Source organism: Cyanistes caeruleus, chromosome 3, assembly GCF_971803275.1.
Source record: "Cyanistes caeruleus chromosome 3, bCyaCae1.hap1.1, whole genome shotgun sequence".
Classification (NCBI taxonomy): Eukaryota; Metazoa; Chordata; class Aves; order Passeriformes; family Paridae; genus Cyanistes; species Cyanistes caeruleus.
Window position 1 is genome coordinate 666375 of NC_141703.1, and position 18322 is coordinate 684696.

Here is an 18322-nt window from a genome sequence, read left to right on the forward strand (position 1 = left end):
ATGGGTTCAAAACTAGAAAGAAAAAAATCCATCAAAGGCTGATGAACACAAATATAATCTGTGGCTCAGGAAGTGTCTGAGCCACAGTGGGCTGGGAGCTGGGGAAGTTCACAGGAGGATTGTTCTATATGTACCATCTTTCTCACATTTCTGTATATCCACTGCCAGCCCCTGCCAGAGCTGTGCTTGTGGCCAGAATGGCTCTGTAAGCTTGGGACCTGGCTGGTGCTTGCAGCAACCTTTGGGGAGGGTGGGCAGACCTAGATATGCCCACACGGCTGCTGTCTTGCCAGTTTGCATAGGCAAGCCCACTGCTCTTGCTGTTTATTCCTGTTTGTGTGTCTGGACTGGCATTTGTACACGGGCTGTGTGGGTAAGTCCTCCGACATGTCTGCTATTCTCAAAGGGCTCTGATTCCTCATGGAGAGGGAGAGTGTCCCTGCCTGCTGAGCAGGAGCCACTCAAGTCTGTGTTGAGGGCAACGGGGGCAGATGTGACAGGGAGAGGTTGGAAAGGGCCTCTGAAGCGTGGCCCCACGTAGAGGTGTCCACGCAGACCCTCCTTTCATCAAGGGCCAGGCTATATTTAGGTCTGTGCCTCCATCACTGCTGTGAAAGGCTGTTCCAGATTCCTTGATCTGGTACTAGAAAACATCTCTTCATTTCCAGCCTAAACTAATTTCTGACCACTTTATACTCATTTGTTCTTGTGCCAATATTGTGTTTTTGCTTAAAAAGCTGTCCTCTCTCCCTGGAATTTCCCTCCCTCTCCCAATGTTTACAGAGCACAGTTCCAGCACTGCCTAGCCTGGATGAACTAGTCCAGCTCCTCTGGTCTTCCCTCCCAGGGCTTCAGCACAGTGCCAGCAGCTTGGGCAAGAGCTCTGGCCCTCACCTCCACCCAGAAACTTGCATCCTCTTCTCCAGAGGCCTGCTTGGATTCCAGCTGTCACTTTCCTAAATGCATTAAGTGGAACAGATCACGTTGCACATCTGGGTCTGGGAGGGTGGTCTCTGCCACAGGATGTGCTGGTGGGATGGGAATGTGAGGTCTGTCCCCCTGAGGTGGGAATTTGGCATCTGCTGGGGTGGAAGGACCAGCAAGAGCCTGTGCCAAATGGGAATCCTGTTCCACCAAAGAGTATGTGCTGGAGAGGGCAGGTCTGCAGCCGGGAGGGAATGTTTGCTGAGGATGATTCCAAAACCTGACAGGTGCTGAGGAACAGTGATAGGGGTGCATCCAGTTCCATAGCTGTCCAGAAAAGGTGTGCAATGCTGTAACATATGGTCTCTGTGGCAAAGGAGGTAACTCCCCTCAGGACATGAGGTTACCTGAGCACGTGATGTCTCAATGGTCTTATGCTGAACTGGCATAAAATGGGGGTCTGAAGTACCTACAGACAGGCAGTGCTACCCAGGAACAAAGGAGAGAAGGGAAAAGCTGCAAGCTGAGATACCTAAGCCCCAGAATATTTGCCAGCTGCCTTTCCAGAGATGGGAAACCTCCCTGGCCAGCTGTGGGAACTGAGAAGATCCCTGGCTGTGGCCAGTGAGGCTGGCACTGGGCTGTCAGGGCTCACACAGTGGCATTTGCAGCTGAAAGGCTCTGTTGGGGCAGGGAGATGCAGGACTGTTGCAGAGCCCTGCACTTATGTACCTGTAGGGTGTAACATGGGTGAAGCAGAGCCCTCCCATGGCCCTCCAGTGTGCCCCCATCCTGCCGAGTGTGTTGTTAACTGGGACAGGACAGAAGGGGAGGAGGGCTGGTGAGGCAGAACCTCCCATGGCCAATTGTTGTGGGCTTCTCCATGTTCCCAGCCTTCGGTACAGCTTGTGGGTCCTGCGGGGGTCTGTGCTGTGGGTGAGGTGTAGGGCTGTGCAAGACCATGCAGACCTCATGCCATGCTAGGGAGGCTGTGGGGTGATCTGAGAAGTTCCCTGTGCCACTCAACTGCTTCCTGGGCCATGCTGCAGGTGCTGGAAGAGAAGCCATCGGGACTCCTAGTCGCCTCCCTGCAGGCCAAGGACCCTGACGAGGGGGAGAATGGGACCATCATCTACTCACTGATAGGTACAAGCTCCAGAACCGGCAAATCCGTGCTGCTCTGCCTTGCAGCCACTACCCGGGCAGATGGGTGCCCACTGCCTGGGATCCCCACAGCACACTCCCCCTCCTTTGCACCCTCCCCTGCTTCTCCCAGCCGTGGTTCCCTCTCTGTGCAGGAGCCTGGGCAGAGCGTTTCACTCTGCATGTGGCTACTGGAGAGCTGCGGACAGCCACAGTTCTGCGCCGGACTGACCGTGCCGAGTACATCTTCACCGTGACAGCCAGCGACCGCGGCGTGGTGCCTCGCAGCACATCAGCCATCGTTCGTGTCCAGGTACCCAAGCTCCTCCTGTCCCTGCATGCCAGCTCCTCTTGTCCCTGTAGCATCTACCCCTCACTTGCCTCTTGGAAGACACCATCCAGCTACTTGGCAGCCTTTCTCCCCACCTCCTCATCCTCTACCCCCTTCATCCCTGTGCACCCTCTGCTCCTGCTCAACTGTTGATCCAGCCCTAAATTCCATGTGGAGAGCCAGGGATGGGAAGGGATGCCTCTGTGACTGTTCTCATTTGCAAAGAACTGCCAATTGCAGTTCTGCTTTCTCCAGGCCTTAGACAGCTGACCCTGTCCTGGATACCCTGGTGGAAGAAAGGCATCAGAAGTTCCCTGCACAGAGACTTCCACTCTTCCCAGCATCTACTGAAACCAATGTTCTGACCTGCAGGATGTCCCTCATGTCTGTGTTGCTTTGGTACTCCCTGCCTGGTACTGTCCAGACAGAACTCCATGTCTGTATATATCAGAGAAGAGGCTCTGGTTTCCCCCATCAAGGCACTCCCATCAAACATTGTTTCATGTCTTCTCATCCACGTCCTTGCAGTTGCCAAGGCCATTTGATCATCCTTGCTGTGCCACCTCCACCAGCCCTGCCCATTGCTCCCTTGAGCCAGCTGGTCTCTCAGTCCCTTCTGTCACACTCTGTGCCTTTTCCCTGCTAGTGTGGGAGCTCCAGAGCTGAGTTCTAGCCCAGGTGGGTGTGATAGACCACGTTCCCTTGAGGAGCCTGGCGTTAGCCTGCCACATCTGCCTTCAGCCACCAGCAACATGTTTTATACCATTTCCTTTTTACACTATGTGTGTAACTGTTTTTGTCATCAGAGCTGTTCTGCAGCCTCCAGAGCAGTGAGGCCAGGCTGGCCAGCCCCATCATGCTGGTTTGCACCCCTGTAATAGATATTTGCTTGACAGCCACTGGATTTGATCCCCTGTGGGCTGACAGGTTTGTTGTTACTCCCGTTTTCCTCAGCTCCTCGACCAGGAATGTGCTTCTTCAGTGGGTTTTCCCTTCAGATCATACTGTGGTGGCCTTTACAGCATCCTCTCTCCCATCTGCAAGTGCACCTCATCCCCAGATTAACTCCAATGTCTTTAATAAAACTAATGATAGTATTTATTTATCTTGGGGTCATACCAGGTTCTCTTTCTGTACCTTCCATCAGGATGAGCGTGACCTCTTTTCTTACTCACTCTTGCTTATGTTTGCAGAATTGTTTCTGCTGCTGTCTGTTGGCTTTGCAGTATCAGACCCAGTCAGAGAGCCAAGGAGTAGCTGAGGGAAAGGCACCTGTGAAGGTCACCTTCTCCAGCCCCCTGATCAAATGGGGTTGTCTGGGTGACTTCTGGCTGTCTCCAAGGCTGGAGACTCCACCTGTGGGCAACTTGTGCCAGGGCTCACATTGAAAAGCATATTCTGAGGACCAGAGGGGCCCTCCTGTGTTCCAGCATGTGCCCTGGCACACAGCCCGCTGTCCGTGCCTCTCACGCTATCCTCTCCTCACAGGTGTTGCCATCCTCCCGTGTGCTGCCACGGCCTGATGCCACTGTGTTGACCCTGCATCCTCTCGAGGGGGTCAAGCCAGGGTCTGTGATTGGTTCAGTGGCCCCCCCGGATGCCCCTGTGCGAGGACAACTGATCTACACGGTGGTAGGAGGTGGTGGGGACGGCACCTTTGTGGTTGATAGCATGACAGGGGAGATTTATGCTGCCCGTGAGCTGGACTATGAAGCTGGGGCACGGCACGTGCTCCAGGTGAGTGCTGAGGACACGCAGCACGGCTATCCCTCCAGCAGGTTGGTGCTGGTCCAGATCCACGTGCAGGACTGCAATGACCAGGCACCCACCTTCCCTGAAGACCCCATTACTATTGTGGTGCCTGAGAATGCCCAGGCTGGCTCCTCCATCTTCACCTTCCAGGCGCTGGATGGGGATGGAGTGGGCCCCAACAGTCAGGTGCGCTATGCTCTGCTGCACCTGGAGCCACCGGGAGCCCCCTTCCAGCTCGACAGCCGCTCGGGGCAGCTGACCTTGCGCCAGGGTCTCGACCGGGAGGCTGCTGCCTCCTTCCTGCTGGTGGTGGAGGCCACAGACCAGGCCCGCAATGTCAGCCAGCGCCGCTCGACTGCCGTCACAGCCCGAGTGTTTGTGACTGACGAGAACGACAATGTGCCCGTCTTCCTCTCCCCGGCCACCGTCAGCGTCATGGAGGACCAGCCCACAGGCTTTGTGGCGCTGCACGTGGTGGCCCAGGACAGCGATCTGGGAGAGAACGGACGTGTGAGCTACTCCTTGCGAGCAGGCAACGGTGATGGCCGCTTCCACCTCAACCCCAGCACTGGTGAGGGCTGGGAGGGTGCGTGGTGGTGGCAGGAATAGTGGGAAGACGGAGGCTGGGGGGTGAGGCAGAGGTACGTGAGGATGTTGCACGGTGCGTGGGAGAAGGCTGTGGGCTGGGGAGCCTGGAGGAGTGAGACCGGGGGTGCAGGGAGTCCCAAGCACAGTGTCTGGGCGGCGCAGTGCTGCTATCTCCTGAAACCCATCTGTCCTGGTGCAGCCCAGTGCTTGCAGCCACATAGTAGTCCCAAGACATAGGCCCCAGTGCCACTGGTGCCATCTTGGCCCTCTCCTGTGTCCACAGGCGCCCTCTCCATCGTGCGGGCCCTGAACCGGGAGGAGGTGGCACAGCACAACCTGACGGTGGTGGCCACGGACCACGGCTTCCCACGCCTCTCCACCACACAGCTGCTGTCTGTGCTGGTGCTGGATGTCAACGATGAGGCTCCTGCCTTTGAGAAACCTGAGTATGAAGCCCACATCATGGAGAACCTGCCGGCTGGCAGCCCAGTGCTGCAGGTGCTGGCCACAGACCGGGATCTGGGTGAGGATGCAGCCGACAGTGAGCTTCCCAGTTCAGTCAGGGCCTGTCTGGAGATGCAGCCCCATGTCTGGGCATACCCTGCTCCCTTCTGCCAGTCTGGAGGGCTTGACTGACCAGAGGGAAGGATCAGCACCTTGCCTGAAGGTGGCAGATGGGCTGAATACTGGGAGTGGGTGGGAATGGAACAAGGACTGTGGTTCCCTCTGGTCCCCTGGCCCATCTGGGGTCTCCATGGCCCATCTGGCCTTCCACCAGCTGTGTTAGGCTGGGACCTCCACACACAAATGTCTTCCACCAGGGAGCAAGCCCACCCTCTGACCCAGCCTGTGAACCCCGGGTGAGAGCTGGGAGCAGGGAGGTGCAGGACTGGGAGCCACATGAGGCACTGGGGCTGCTGCTAAGCTGCTTTCAGACCACCTTTGTCCCCACAGGTGCCAATGGGCAGGTGTCTTATGGGGGTCTCTCTGGGGGGCCGTTCTCCATCCACCCACAGACAGGGCTCATTGTCACCACGCGCCCCCTGGACCGGGAGGAGCAGGAGCAGCATGTGCTGACAGGTGGGCAAGGGGAGGCAGCAGGCAGGGGGTCGGTGGGGGTAGATGGACTTCCTGCTGCTTGGGTGGGGAGTGTTGCAGAGAGGGCAGGCCATGGGGCGGGAGGAGGGGCTGTGGGGCACAGCAGGGCTGTGGAGTGGTTTGGGGCTGCAGGAATGCCAATGCTCTCATGCCTGGCTGCCCCTGTGGGTGCCCTGGCATACAAGTGCTGTAGCTGTAGCCCCCAGTCAAGGCAGCCTCTGGTGCTCTCACTGTGTCCTATAGTCTACGCACAGGACGCTGGCCTGCCACCCAGCCTCACCAAGGCCACGGTGTGGATCACAGTGGGGGATGAGAATGACCATGCACCCCACCTGGAGAGCGAGTCCTGCTCCGTGGAGGTTCCTGAGAACCAGAGTCGTGTGGCACTCTACACCCTGCGGGCCACTGATCCTGATGGTGGGGAGAATGGACGCTTGGAATACCATCTGGCAGGTGAGATGCACTGGGAATGTGGGACTGGGCAAGGATTTCTTCCCTGGATCTGGGGACATCAACTGAATTATGCATTCCACATCAATTCTTTCCTGCTCCAAACTGCATGGCATTACTGCCATCTCTCAGCTCTCTGCTCCCAGTAAAGTGCACCCTAGGATCTGGACAGGCTGCACTGCTCCTTTCCCAGTATTGTGTCTAGTTCCCCAAGCTTAGAGCAGTTCCACACCTCTCCTGGCTGCTCTGACCTGTTAATTCACAGGTTGCCAAGTCAGATTTTTGCTGTATCCTATCACAGGCTGTCTGGTGACTCCCCATGGCCTGTGAGTGGTTAGAATCAGTCCTCCATATGAAGCTGGCCCAAGGAGGTTTGCTCCCAGTGGGACTCACTCTATCCACCCTGCCAGGCCTCATGGTGGGGTCTCCATGCTTTCCAGGGCCTTTCTTATTCCAGTTACAGGCATGCTGCGTTGTTACTCCCCCTCTTCTCTTTTAGGTGGAGACCCTGGGCAGGATTTCAGCCTAGACCCCGTCTCCGGTGTCCTCTCCACTGCACATGCCCTTGACCGTGAACAAATTGCTTCTTACAGCCTCATTGTAGTGGTGCAGGACCACGGCTCCCCACCACGCAGTGCCACCATGTCGGTGACTGTGCAGGTGTTGGACCTCAATGACAATGCACCCAGTTTTGCTCAGGCCAGCTACACAGTGGAGGTGCCAGAGGACTTGCCAGTCGGTGCCCTGGTGCTGCAGCTGGTGGCTGAAGACCCAGATGAGGGCACCAATGGGCAGGTCTCATATTACCTGGGCAATGAGTCGCTGGGCATGTTCCAGGTGGAGCCACAGAGTGGGTGCATCCGGAGTGCCCAGGCACTGGACCGGGAGCGCCAGCCCACCTACAGCTTCCTGGCCAAGGCGGTGGACTCGGCACCGTGGGAGCCCAAGAGCACAGCTGTGCGTGTCACTGTCGTGGTGCGAGATGTCAATGACCATGTTCCGGCCTTCCTGCACAGCCCACTCACCGTCAACCTGTCCCGCCACACACCGCTCAAGCAGGTGGTGGCCACCATGAGGGCCGAGGACAGGGACGCGGGTGCCAATGCCTCCATCCTGTACCGCTTTGCCACCCCCAGCTCCGCCTTCGCAATCAACTCCTACACGGGGGACATCCAGCTGCTGCAGCCCCTTGGCTCACTCAGCCAGCGCCAGCGGACACTCTTTGTGCTGGCCATGGACCTGGGGCAGCCAGCGCTCTCTTCCACAGGGGTAGTGGTGATCCATGTGCAGGAGGAGCCCTACCGCGGCCTGCGCTTTCCCCGCAGCACCAGTGATGTGGCCCTGGCCGAAAATGCTGCCCCAGGTACCCGCTGGGTGACCAGAAAGTGCTGTGATGGAATGGGGTAGGGCACGAGGGGAGGTGGGAGCAGCGCTGTGGGGAGCTCAGACCAGAGAGCACTGTGGCATCTGGGTAAGTCCTGCCTTTGAGCAGGCCCAAGGAACTGCAGGGTCTGAGTGGTGCCCAGGCTGGTCAGGGTGGTGTCCCTGTAGGCTGGCCTCAGTGTGTTCAGATCACTGTAGGCAGCCACAGGTGTCCAAGTGCTCCTGGAAGGTCTCCAGAGTCACAGTAAGACCAATGAGGAGCCATGGATAGGCACCATAACACCAGACACTCAGTCCAACATTAACCTTAGATCTTCAGTCCCCTGTCAGCAGTGTCCTCAGGCAGAGCAGTGCTCCTGTGGTACAGCACATGCTGCCCTGCATCACCCTGACCCTTTGTCATGTGCTCCAAGGCTCCACTGTCCCTTCATTCCCTTTCACTCTCCCAGGCACTGCGGTGGCGAGTGTCCAGGCCATGCACATGGGGGGCTCCTCGGGGCACATCACCTACAGCATCATCAGTGGCAACGAGAGGAACACCTTCCTGATCCAGCCCAGCTCAGGTACAGCTCCAGGAACACTTGGGAAGCTCTGCTCATGCCTGTTCAGGTGATCAGGGCCCCCAGGGCACAAGAACACCGTCCACACTCTGTACCAGTTAGTTAAGAGGTGTTAGCACTGGAATGTGGACACTGCCCTGCCACTGACCAGTCGCTGTTAGCACTACCCCCAGTGCAATTGTGGTCCCCCATAATTAGACCTTTTCCTTAGATAGGATTTTGGGAAGACATTCTTCCCTGGGAGGGTGGTGAGGCTCTGGCACAGGTTGCTCAGAGAAGCTGTGGCTGCCCCTGAATCCCTGAAGTGTCCAAGGCCAGGTAGGAGCAACTTGGGATAATGGAAGGTGTCCCTGTGTACCCACAGGAATGTTGTCAATTAGTTTATTACATTCTGCTGGGTGCCCTCCTCCTTCTCAGGTGGGACCTTGTTGCTCCAGCAACACCTTGTTGCTCCAGCAGCCTAACTGCCCATGGCTCAGGTTGGTGGCAGTGGGTGTCTGTCTTCAGAGCACTTTGTAAGGCTCTGACTGGACTCAAAGCTGCAGTGAGGTGTCTCTGGCTTGGAGCTGGATGAGCTTATGTCATGGTAGGAGCAGCTCCTTCTGCTCCACACCTTTGGGGGAGTCTCCAGATGGGAGGACTGTCACATGATGTAATGTCAGCAGGAACTTCCTGTCCCCAGCAAGGTGTGGATGCTGTCACTCAGGGCAGCTCTTGAGAATGATGAGAAGCTGGCAGTGTGGGGGAGGCTTGGAAGAGCTCAGTGTGTCTGTCCTGTCCACCTGAGAAAGGATGGATGGATGGATGGATGATGGATGGATGGATGGATGGATGATGGATGGATGGATGGATGGATGGATGATGGATGGATGATGGATGGATGGATGATGGATGGATGGATGGATGGATGGATGGATGGATGGATGGATGATGGATGGATGGGTGGATGATGGATGATGGATGGATGATGGATGGATGGATGGATGGATGATGGATGGATGGATGGATGATGGATGATGGATGGATGATGGATGGATGGATGGATGGATGGATGGATGGATGATGGATGATGGATGGATGATGGATGGATGGATGGATGGATGATGGATGGATGGGTGGATGATGGATGATGGATGGATGATGGATGGATGGATGGATGATGGATGGATGGATGGATGATGGATGATGGATGGATGATGGATGGATGGATGGATGGATGGATGGATAGATGATGGATGGATGGGTGGATGATGGATGATGGATGGATGGATGATGGATGGATGGATGGATGGATGGATGGATGATGGATGGATGGATGGATGGATGATGGATGATGGATGATGGATGGATGATGGATGGATGGATGATGGATGGATGGATGGATGGATGATGGATGATGGATGGATGATGGATGGATGGATGGATGATGGATGGATGATGGATGGATGGATGGATGGATGGATGGATGATGGATGATGGATGGATGGATGATGGATGGATGGATGGATGGATGGATGATGGATGGATGGATGATGGATGATGGATGGATGGATGATGGATGGATGGATGATGGATGATGGATGATGGATGGAGGATGGATGGATGGATGGATGATGGATGGATGATGGATGGATGGATGGATGGATGGATGATGGATGGATGGATGGAGGATGGATGGATGGAGGATGGATGGATGGAGGATGGATGATGGATGGATGATGGATGGATGGATGATGGATGGATGGATGATGGATGATGGATGGAGGATGGATGGATGGAGGATGGATGGATGGAGGATGGATGGATGGATGGATGATGGGGGAGTGGTACATCACTCCCCCTTCCCGCCGTTCTCCTTCCCAGGTGCCATCTCAGTGCAGGACTCCAGTAGCCTGGACTTTGAGGCCAGCCCCCGGCTGCGCCTGGTGATCCAAGCAGAGACTGCGGCTTCCTTTGGCTTTATGGCCATAAACCTCAACCTCCAGGATGTGAATGACAACCTGCCCCGCTTCCAGCTGCAGAACTACGTGGCGTTCATCTGGGAGTCACAGAGCTATGACTCGCCTGTCATACAGGTATGGTGGGGCAAAAACAGGGACACCTGAGCCCTGGCCTGGCTGGAGTTATGGGGTGGGGGCTGCATGCACCTGGGGTGGCACCAGCATACAAGTCCTGCCTCAGGGGCTCCACAGCTGAATCTCATGTGGCTTTGCAGGTGCTGGCAGATGACCTGGACCAGGGAATGAATGGGCAAGTGACTTATGCTATCAACCAGTCCCTGCCAATGCCAGGCTTGTACCACATTGACCCTCAGACTGGCACCATTACCACTGCTGCCATCCTGGACAGAGAGATCTGGTCCCAGACCCGGTGAGTGCAGCCTGGCTAGGGGATGCCAGGACAGGGACAGAGTTGTGGAGCACTGTTCTCCGGGGCACGTTCTTGGTGCCCCCAGAGCTGTCCCAGCCTGGCTGTGAAATGGCTCTATCAAGCAGCACAGCTGAGGGTCAGTGGGAGTGAAGGACACAGGAGCCAGATGGCCAAGAAGAGCCTATGCACAGCTCAGCCGGGTCTCTACAGAGCTGAGGAGATTGTGAGAGAGCCCTAGGTTCATCCATTCCCCTTCCTGCCTCCTTAATCCACACTGCATCTGCTCAATTTCTTCCACCTCCAAGCAAAGGATCCTTGCCTGTGTCCTGCCACATGGCTCCAGACCCCTGCACTAGCCTGAGCTCCCCCAGATGTCCCCTTACATCCAGACAGGCCCTCTGGGCCCCTCACCATGTGTGCACACTCTGGATGTGTCCATCTGCTCTAGCCACATGTATGTGAAATGCTGGTGAGCACTCCACCTGCCCTTTCCCACACACTTTGCTCAGGTGAGGTCCTCCAGTTCGTGTTCTCCCCCTCCACATGTGCCCCCACATCTGTGGGTTCCTCTGCCCTCTTCCCCAGTGCAGGGAGTCTGGGTAATCCTTCCATCCACACATGCTTGCCATTCCAGAGAGGTTCCACGTGTTCCCCAGCAGCCAGAGCCCCAGATACCTCCCAGCACCCCGCAAGGTGCTCTGCCCACACCCACACACCTTCCAGACTTCAACACATGCCTTAGGTGTGCAAAAACCTGCTGCCCTGCCCTACCATGTACTGTGTACCACACCCACTGCCCCACACGTGCTCTCCAAATCATGAATCACTGAGGTTGGAAAAGGCATCTGAGATTATTGAGTCCACTCTGTGACTGATCACCATCTTGTCTACTAGGCTAGAGCACTGAGTGCCACATACAGTCTTTTCTTAAATATCTCCAGAGAATGCGCCACACAGATCCATCACCCCAGACTCTGAGCTGCTGTGTAGTTTCCCCAGCACATGCACACGTTCCAGCCCTGTGCACACCTGCAGTTCATGTCCCAGGTCCAATGCAGGTGTGCAGTGTGTGTCCCAGGAACTGTGCACAGGTGAGGTGCTCCCTCATGTGTAGGCACACATCTGACCCTCATGCCTGCCCACAGCTTGGTGGTGACAGCGATGGACCGAGGAACACCACCGCTCATGGGCTCGGCCACGCTGACTGTGGTGGTGATGGACATCAATGACAATAGCCCTACCATCCCGGTCCCCTGGGAGATCCGTGTCCCTGAGAGTGAGTGCTGTAGCGCTGAGTGCCAGAGCTGGGATACAATGGGCATTGTGGGGTGGGGAGGAGCCCCCAGGGAGGCCAGGCCAGTCACTGTCAGGGACTGGATCACGCTGACCTGCTGAAGCCACCCAAGCTCTCCAGCATGACCCCTTATGTTGCTGCTGTCCTGACAGAGCAACCTGAATTACCAGCTCAGCCCTGGCCCCTGCCCCATATCTGAGACTGGCTGCAGACACCTGCCTTGCCTGCCCACAGTCCTCAGCCAGTATACCCTGTGCCCATGCCAGCCTCCACCTGCCTTGCCAAGCCCCCAAGGCCTTTGTCTTCCCCCCAGCATCTCCCTCTCCCATGGCATGTTCCCTTCTTTCTCTGGGTTGAACTGGTTTCCCACCAGGTGAGCCAGGTATGCTGGGCAGGGATGGGTCTGCTCACTCACATGTCTGCTCCCCACAGACACACTGCTGGGCACCCAGATAGCCCAGCTGACTGGGAACGATGTGGACTCGGGCCCTTCGCTCTCCTACACGCTGCTGCTGGAGGGAGACGCGGCAGACACCTTCGGGGTGCTGCGCTATGGTGGCCACATTGCCCTGACAGGGCCACTGGACCACGAACAGCGCAGCCGCTACACCCTCACCCTGCGTGCCTCTGACACACGCCATGAGACTGAGGCCAACCTCACCGTCCTTGTGGAGGATGTGAACGACAATGTGCCCACCTTTACCCAGGTTTTCTATCAGGTACATGCACCACGTGTGCCAGCCAGCAGGAGCCATCCCACACAAACCCTGTGCAGCTCCCATCTGGCCCACCTGCCCTTACAAAGCAGAGGATGGGTCTGAGCCCCTTCTGGTCCCGCTTTCCTACCCACATCTACATCCTGGCATCCCTCAAGCTGTCACTGGCATAGGAGTTGAAACCAGGGAGGTGACCCTGGGACCAGCCCCTGCAAGGGGCACAGCTGGATGCAGAGGGTCTAGCAGAAATGGATGAGCACAGTGGGGAGGCCAGAGGGGTTGGGAAATGGGCCACAGCCCAGACAAATGTTTGTGGCAAGACCTGAGCAGGTCCCTGTTGAAGGCTGGCTTGGGCAGTGCGTGCAGCAGCGCTGGAGCCCAGGCAAGGGGCTGGTGAGCCCCAGGAATACTTGAAGGGTCTAGGAGCACAGGCCCCTTGCCTGTGGTTTCCCTGGCCAATGAGAGATTGGACGACCTTGGCTCTGGCTGCCTGACCAGCCCCAGACCCCACCTCCCAGCAATGCTGAGGGCTCTGGGCAGGGGGGAACCAGATGTTGACTGGGGTTTCCTCTTCCAGGTGCTGCTGCCAGAGCACACACCTGCTGGCAGTGTCATCCTCACTGTGAGTGCAACTGACCCCGACTCAGGGAGCAATGGGGACATCACCTTCCACCTGGCTGTGCCCAGCCCCGATGTTGCCATCGACCCCAGCAATGGTGCGTGGGCTTGGTGCTGTGTGTGCCTCTCTCACGGGTCAGTCTAAGGGTGCCTGTGGAGGGGAGTTCCCCCGTGCTGGCACTACTCAAACCCTCACAAGGTCACTTTCTGGTGTGGCTGGTGAGGCAGACACAGCGGGGTGACCACTGAATGCTCCTCCAGCTGATACCCTTCCCAGCTCCCACTGGTTCCCATGCTGACCCTGGCTTTGTGCTCCACAGGGACCATCTTCACCACCCGGCAGGTGGAGTTCAATGCCAGCCAGCCCACCCTGGATCTGGTGGTGGAGGCCCGTGACCATGGCTCGCCCAGCCTCTCATCCTGGGCCACAGTGCAACTCCAGGTTCTGGATGTTAACGATCACAGCCCCCGCTTCCAGGAGCCATGCTACAATGCCAGTGTTCCCGAGGACCTGCGCCCTGGCACCACTGTGCTAACACTGGAGGCGGGTGACGCTGACCTCTCCCGGGAGAATGCTGGCTTTGACTACACCATCGTCAGTGGGAACAGCGGCAACGCCTTCCAGGTGGAGAGCCGGGTGGCCTGGGCCAGGGGACAGCTCCGCACGCAGGGAGCCCTGGTGCTTGTGGAGTCCCTGGACTTTGAGGCCATCCCGGTGTACAACTTGACCGTGGCAGCCTCAGACCGGGGCCTGCCACAGCGCAGTGCCACCGTGCCCGTGCTCATCAGTGTGCAGGACGTTAATGACAACCCGCCCGTGTTCACCCGGGCCGAGTATCGTGCAGCGGTGAGCGAGGCCACGCTGCCTGGCACTGAGCTGCTGCGCGTGGCAGCCCACGATGCCGACTCAGGGCCACGGGGCCACGTTCACTACACCATCAGCTCAGGTGACCAGCAGGGGCTGTTCCAGCTTCATGAGAGCACAGGGGCTCTGAGCCTGGTGCAGCCACTGGATCGGGAGGCCCAGGCACTGCACACGCTGGTGGTGCGGGCCACGGACACACCAGGTGGGCACTTTGCCCTGGTCCCTGTGGCCATTGAGGTGAAGGACATCAACGACAATAAGCCGTACTTCCCAGTGGAGGTGCTGAGTGCCAGCATCCGGGAGAACTTGCCCCCCGGCACGCTGGTCACCACGCTGCGTGCTGTCGATGCCGACACCGGCGCCTTTGGGGAGCTGCGGTACGTGGTGCTGGAGCAGGCAGTGGGGGACCCCACCACGGGGGACGGCCGGGACGCCTTTGCTGTCAATGGGAGCTCTGGGGAGCTGCGCTCCCGCCTCACCTTTGACTATGAGCGAGCCAAAGCCTTCCAGCTCCTGGTTCAGGCCACTGATGCTGGCAATGCCTCGGCCACTGTGACTGTGCGGGTGCTGGTGACAGGGGAAGATGAGTATGATCCCATCTTCCTAAGCCCCTCCTTCAACTTCGAGGTGCCTGAGGGTGCACGCAAAGGGCAGACCATTGGGCGGGTGCTGGCCACGGACGAGGATGAGGGGGCAGACGGTGTCGTATTGTACACCCTGGCAAAGCCCTCACCATACTTTGCCATTAACCAGACCACAGGCTCCATCTACCTGCGTGTGGACAGCCAGCCCCAAGCTGGGGCTGGGCGTGCCAAGAGGGAGCCACGGGAGATGAGCCTGGAGGTGCAGGCACGCAGCCCCCTGCCTGCTTCCCGTGTGGCCTCTGCACAGGTCACCATTGACGTCACGCACACCTCCTTTGGCCTGGCACCTGACCTCAACCTACTGCTGGTGGCTGTGGCCGCCTCGCTGGGCGTCGTGGTGGTGCTGGCTGCCGTGGCCATCGTGCTGGCACTGGTACGTTCCCGGCAGCGTCAGGGTCACAAGAAGGCAGAGGGGGAGGGGGCACTGGCCCGTGCACAGAGTGGGTCCTTGCAGAAGCTGGGCCGTGAGGAGCCAGCGCTGCCCGGGGCTGAGCACATCTACCACCAGGCACTGCCAGGGTATGGGACCGAGCCGGCAGGGCCCTACACTCGGGGCGGCTCACTGGACCCCTCGCATTCCAGCGGCCGTGGCTCTGCTGAAGCTGCTGAGGATGATGAGATACGGATGATCAATGAGTACCCACGCGTGGCCAGCATCACAGCCTCCATGCAGGAGCACATCGCTGCCCGTGGCCCTGACTCTGGCATCCAGCAGGATGCTGACCAGCTCTCTGACATCTCCTGTGAGCCAGCTGCATTGGAGAGCGCCCAGTGGTTCAAGAGCAAGAAGGGCTCTGGGCTGCTGCTGCCGGGGCCATCCCTGCAGCTGTACCGTGAGGACGGGGGGGGCAGCGCCTTCCTGGGCGTCCGCTGCGGCCTGAGTGTCTCCTCTCAGCCCCAGGACTACGCCTTCCCAGAGGACGGCAAGCCCTCTGTGGAGGGCTCGCTCACCGCCATTGTGGCCAGCGATGAGGAGCTCCGCGGCAGCTACAACTGGGATTACCTGCTGAACTGGTGTCCCCAGTTCCAGCCACTGGCCAGTGTCTTCACGGAGATTGCCCGCCTCAAGGATGAGAGCTCCCTGCGCAAGCCCTTCCCAGCCAAGCCCAAGGCAGAGCCCAAGCCCCGCATTGACCCCCCGCCCCTCATCACCTCAGTGGCCCATCCAGGTGCCAAGTCTGTGCCCCCCAAGCCACCACCAGGCAGGACCTTCCCGCACCCCTCCTCCCTGCGCCGCTCGCCCATCAGCCACGAGGGTTCCATTTCGTCCTCCGCCATGTCACCCAGCTTCTCCCCATCACTGTCCCCGCTGGCCGCCCGCTCCCCTGTGGTCTCGCCTTTCGGCATCTCACAGGGGCCATCCACCTCCACCATCAGTGCTGAGCACTCACTGGAGCCCCCTGAGGAGGCCGAGCTCAGGATTTAGAGCTGGGCCCCTGGACTCCTCTGCCCCAGCCCACAGCCATGGGGCCGGAGCAGGGCCCAGCCCAGGGCTGCTAAAATGGATGCTTCTCCTGCTCCCAGCACTGTGCCTGGCCTGGGCCCCCAGGGACTGTGGGTGCCCTTGGGGTCTGTGGCTCCTGTCCCTCCCCACAGTCTGTCAGACCCTGTGCTGGCTGGTGCCCTATGGACTGCTGACCCCAGTGCTGGCACCCTGGGGTGATGGTCCCTGTGCTGTTGCGGTTGCTCAGATTGGCACTGGGCAGGATGGTGCTTCACGGTACTTGGTGCTCTGGGAGTGGCTGGGAGCTGAGGGGTGTTGGGCCAGGGGCTGCAGGCCCAGACCCTGCCCTACCCAGCTCCAGGTCCCATGCAGCAGCCGGGGTGCAGGAGGGCCCTGAGCCTTCCCTAGAGACCCCAGGAGCTCCTAGGGCAGGGGGACAATGCCCCATGGCTGGGGGTGATGTCCCAGGGCAGGGTGCGATGCCCCAGGGCACAGATGTGGGGAATGAACCTGTCCCCTGGGAGGGGACACTCACCGAGCTGGCTGCAGCAGGAGGCAGCAATGCCCACATCTTGCGGCCTGTCCGTGCCTGGGGGGGGACAGGAGAGCCTTTGAGGTCTTTCCAGCCCTTTCACTACCCACTGCTGCAGGTGACATATCCAGGGAATCTCCTGCCCAGAGCTTCAGGATGGTTCCTGTGGTCCTGGGAGGAAAGTGCCTGCCATGCTCAGCATGGGAACCTTGTTCCTGGGACCAGATACCTCTCTGGGCAGGGGTCCCAGGCAGGGACAGTGCCCAGGCACGGGCGGCACAGTGGGGTTGGCAGAGCTGTGTGACAGCTGGCAGGGACAGCCCAGCCTCAGCAAGAGTGGTGATGGCTGCTGTGACCCACACCCACCTCAGGCCCAGCAGGCAGCCTGCAGCTGCAAGGGCACAGGTGGGAGGTGGTACCCCAGAAAGCCACATTGCCCAGCATTTTCTCTTGCTACCACAATGGGGACACTGGGCGTCTGGCTGTCCCTGGGGCCCTGGCACATGACTGCTCCCCAGAACCTTCTGGACCACCTCCAGAAGATGGTCAAGGTGCCAGAATCCCGTGCCCCTGGCCCCAGCCCCCTGTGTGGGGCTGCTCTGCACCCCCATTATGCATGTTGTTAGCCCGGATGGAGCCTCTGCAATGGGGCCGGTCCCCATCTCCTCCAGCACTGTGCACAGCCAGTCACACAGGCACACTCGCACCACACTTAGCCCCCACCTGAGCTCTTCCTGAGCCCGTGGCTGCTCACAGGGAGCAGCCATGCATCGCAGATCCTGGGAGTGTGGCCTCGGGTTCTGCTACTGTAGTCCTGGTGCTCCCAGAGGCTGTGATTCCCTCGTGGTCATGGGTGCAGAGCAAGGGCTGGAACAGCATGGGGTGCCCCACAGCAGCCCTGAATGCCCAGTCTGGTCATGAGTGTGTTTGGAGGTCAGGAGGACACCCCATGCCTGAGCAGAGCTGGGGGAAAGCTCCTTCCCATCACACTTTCCCCAGCCCCAGCCCCAAAGGTGTTGTCACAGCAGATAAATGCATCACTTCTGCCCATTCCCCCCGTTTCCCATGAAGAACCATCTGTGGCTGCAGCTCCATCTGTCAGCCCCTCACCCCCTTGTGCCAAGGGGTCCTGGCACATGCCAGTGGGTCCCAGGTGCTGGTCTGGGCACAGGGCACTGACAGGGGACAGGGATCTGCAGCAGTGACAGAGGCATCAAGGGGGCACAGGGCCATGCCCACTCTGCCAGGCACCCACAGGGGCCTGAGGTGCCCTGGGAGGGGGAGACAGTTCTGCCTTGACACAGGGACAACCCACAGAGGCTCTTGGGGTGGGCACCTCCATCCCCTCTCTGTCCTGCTTACAAGCACTGTGGGGACACCTTTTTCTCCCCAGGCCCCGAGGGGCCACTCTGGGGGTGCCCTGTGTCCCCCAGCTCTGTGGGAGCACGCTAGGGCTACCCAGTGCCCCCCAGTCCCATGCTGGGTTGCCACATGCCCCCTGGCCCTGTGCCGCCCGGGCTGCCCACACAGGCCAGCTCCACTGCACATCTGGGATGGGCACGCAGATGGGCCACACTGCACACCACAGGAAGGGTCAGACACATGCACCC

The 18322-nt window shown here is 58.8% G+C and overlaps 1 protein-coding gene across 1 annotated transcript in view; it reads left to right on the forward strand.

Annotated features, from left to right (window-relative positions):
• Positions 1 to 18322, forward strand: part of DCHS1 (dachsous cadherin-related 1) — a 44357-nt gene that overhangs the window by 25825 nt on the left and 210 nt on the right. Inside the window, exons 8-21 of the mRNA XM_086879458.1 lie at positions 1974 to 2070; positions 2223 to 2380; positions 3887 to 4721; positions 5022 to 5261; positions 5693 to 5818; positions 6080 to 6289; positions 6786 to 7649; positions 8119 to 8232; positions 10093 to 10304; positions 10445 to 10599; positions 11745 to 11875; positions 12326 to 12612; positions 13187 to 13325; positions 13548 to 18322. The exon at positions 13548 to 18322 is cut by the window's right edge and continues 210 nt beyond it. Coding sequence (XP_086735584.1) covers positions 1974 to 2070; positions 2223 to 2380; positions 3887 to 4721; positions 5022 to 5261; positions 5693 to 5818; positions 6080 to 6289; positions 6786 to 7649; positions 8119 to 8232; positions 10093 to 10304; positions 10445 to 10599; positions 11745 to 11875; positions 12326 to 12612; positions 13187 to 13325; positions 13548 to 16162 — 6183 coding nt within the window. The 3' untranslated portion in view covers positions 16163 to 18322. The remainder of the gene's footprint in view (positions 1 to 1973; positions 2071 to 2222; positions 2381 to 3886; positions 4722 to 5021; positions 5262 to 5692; positions 5819 to 6079; positions 6290 to 6785; positions 7650 to 8118; positions 8233 to 10092; positions 10305 to 10444; positions 10600 to 11744; positions 11876 to 12325; positions 12613 to 13186; positions 13326 to 13547) is intronic.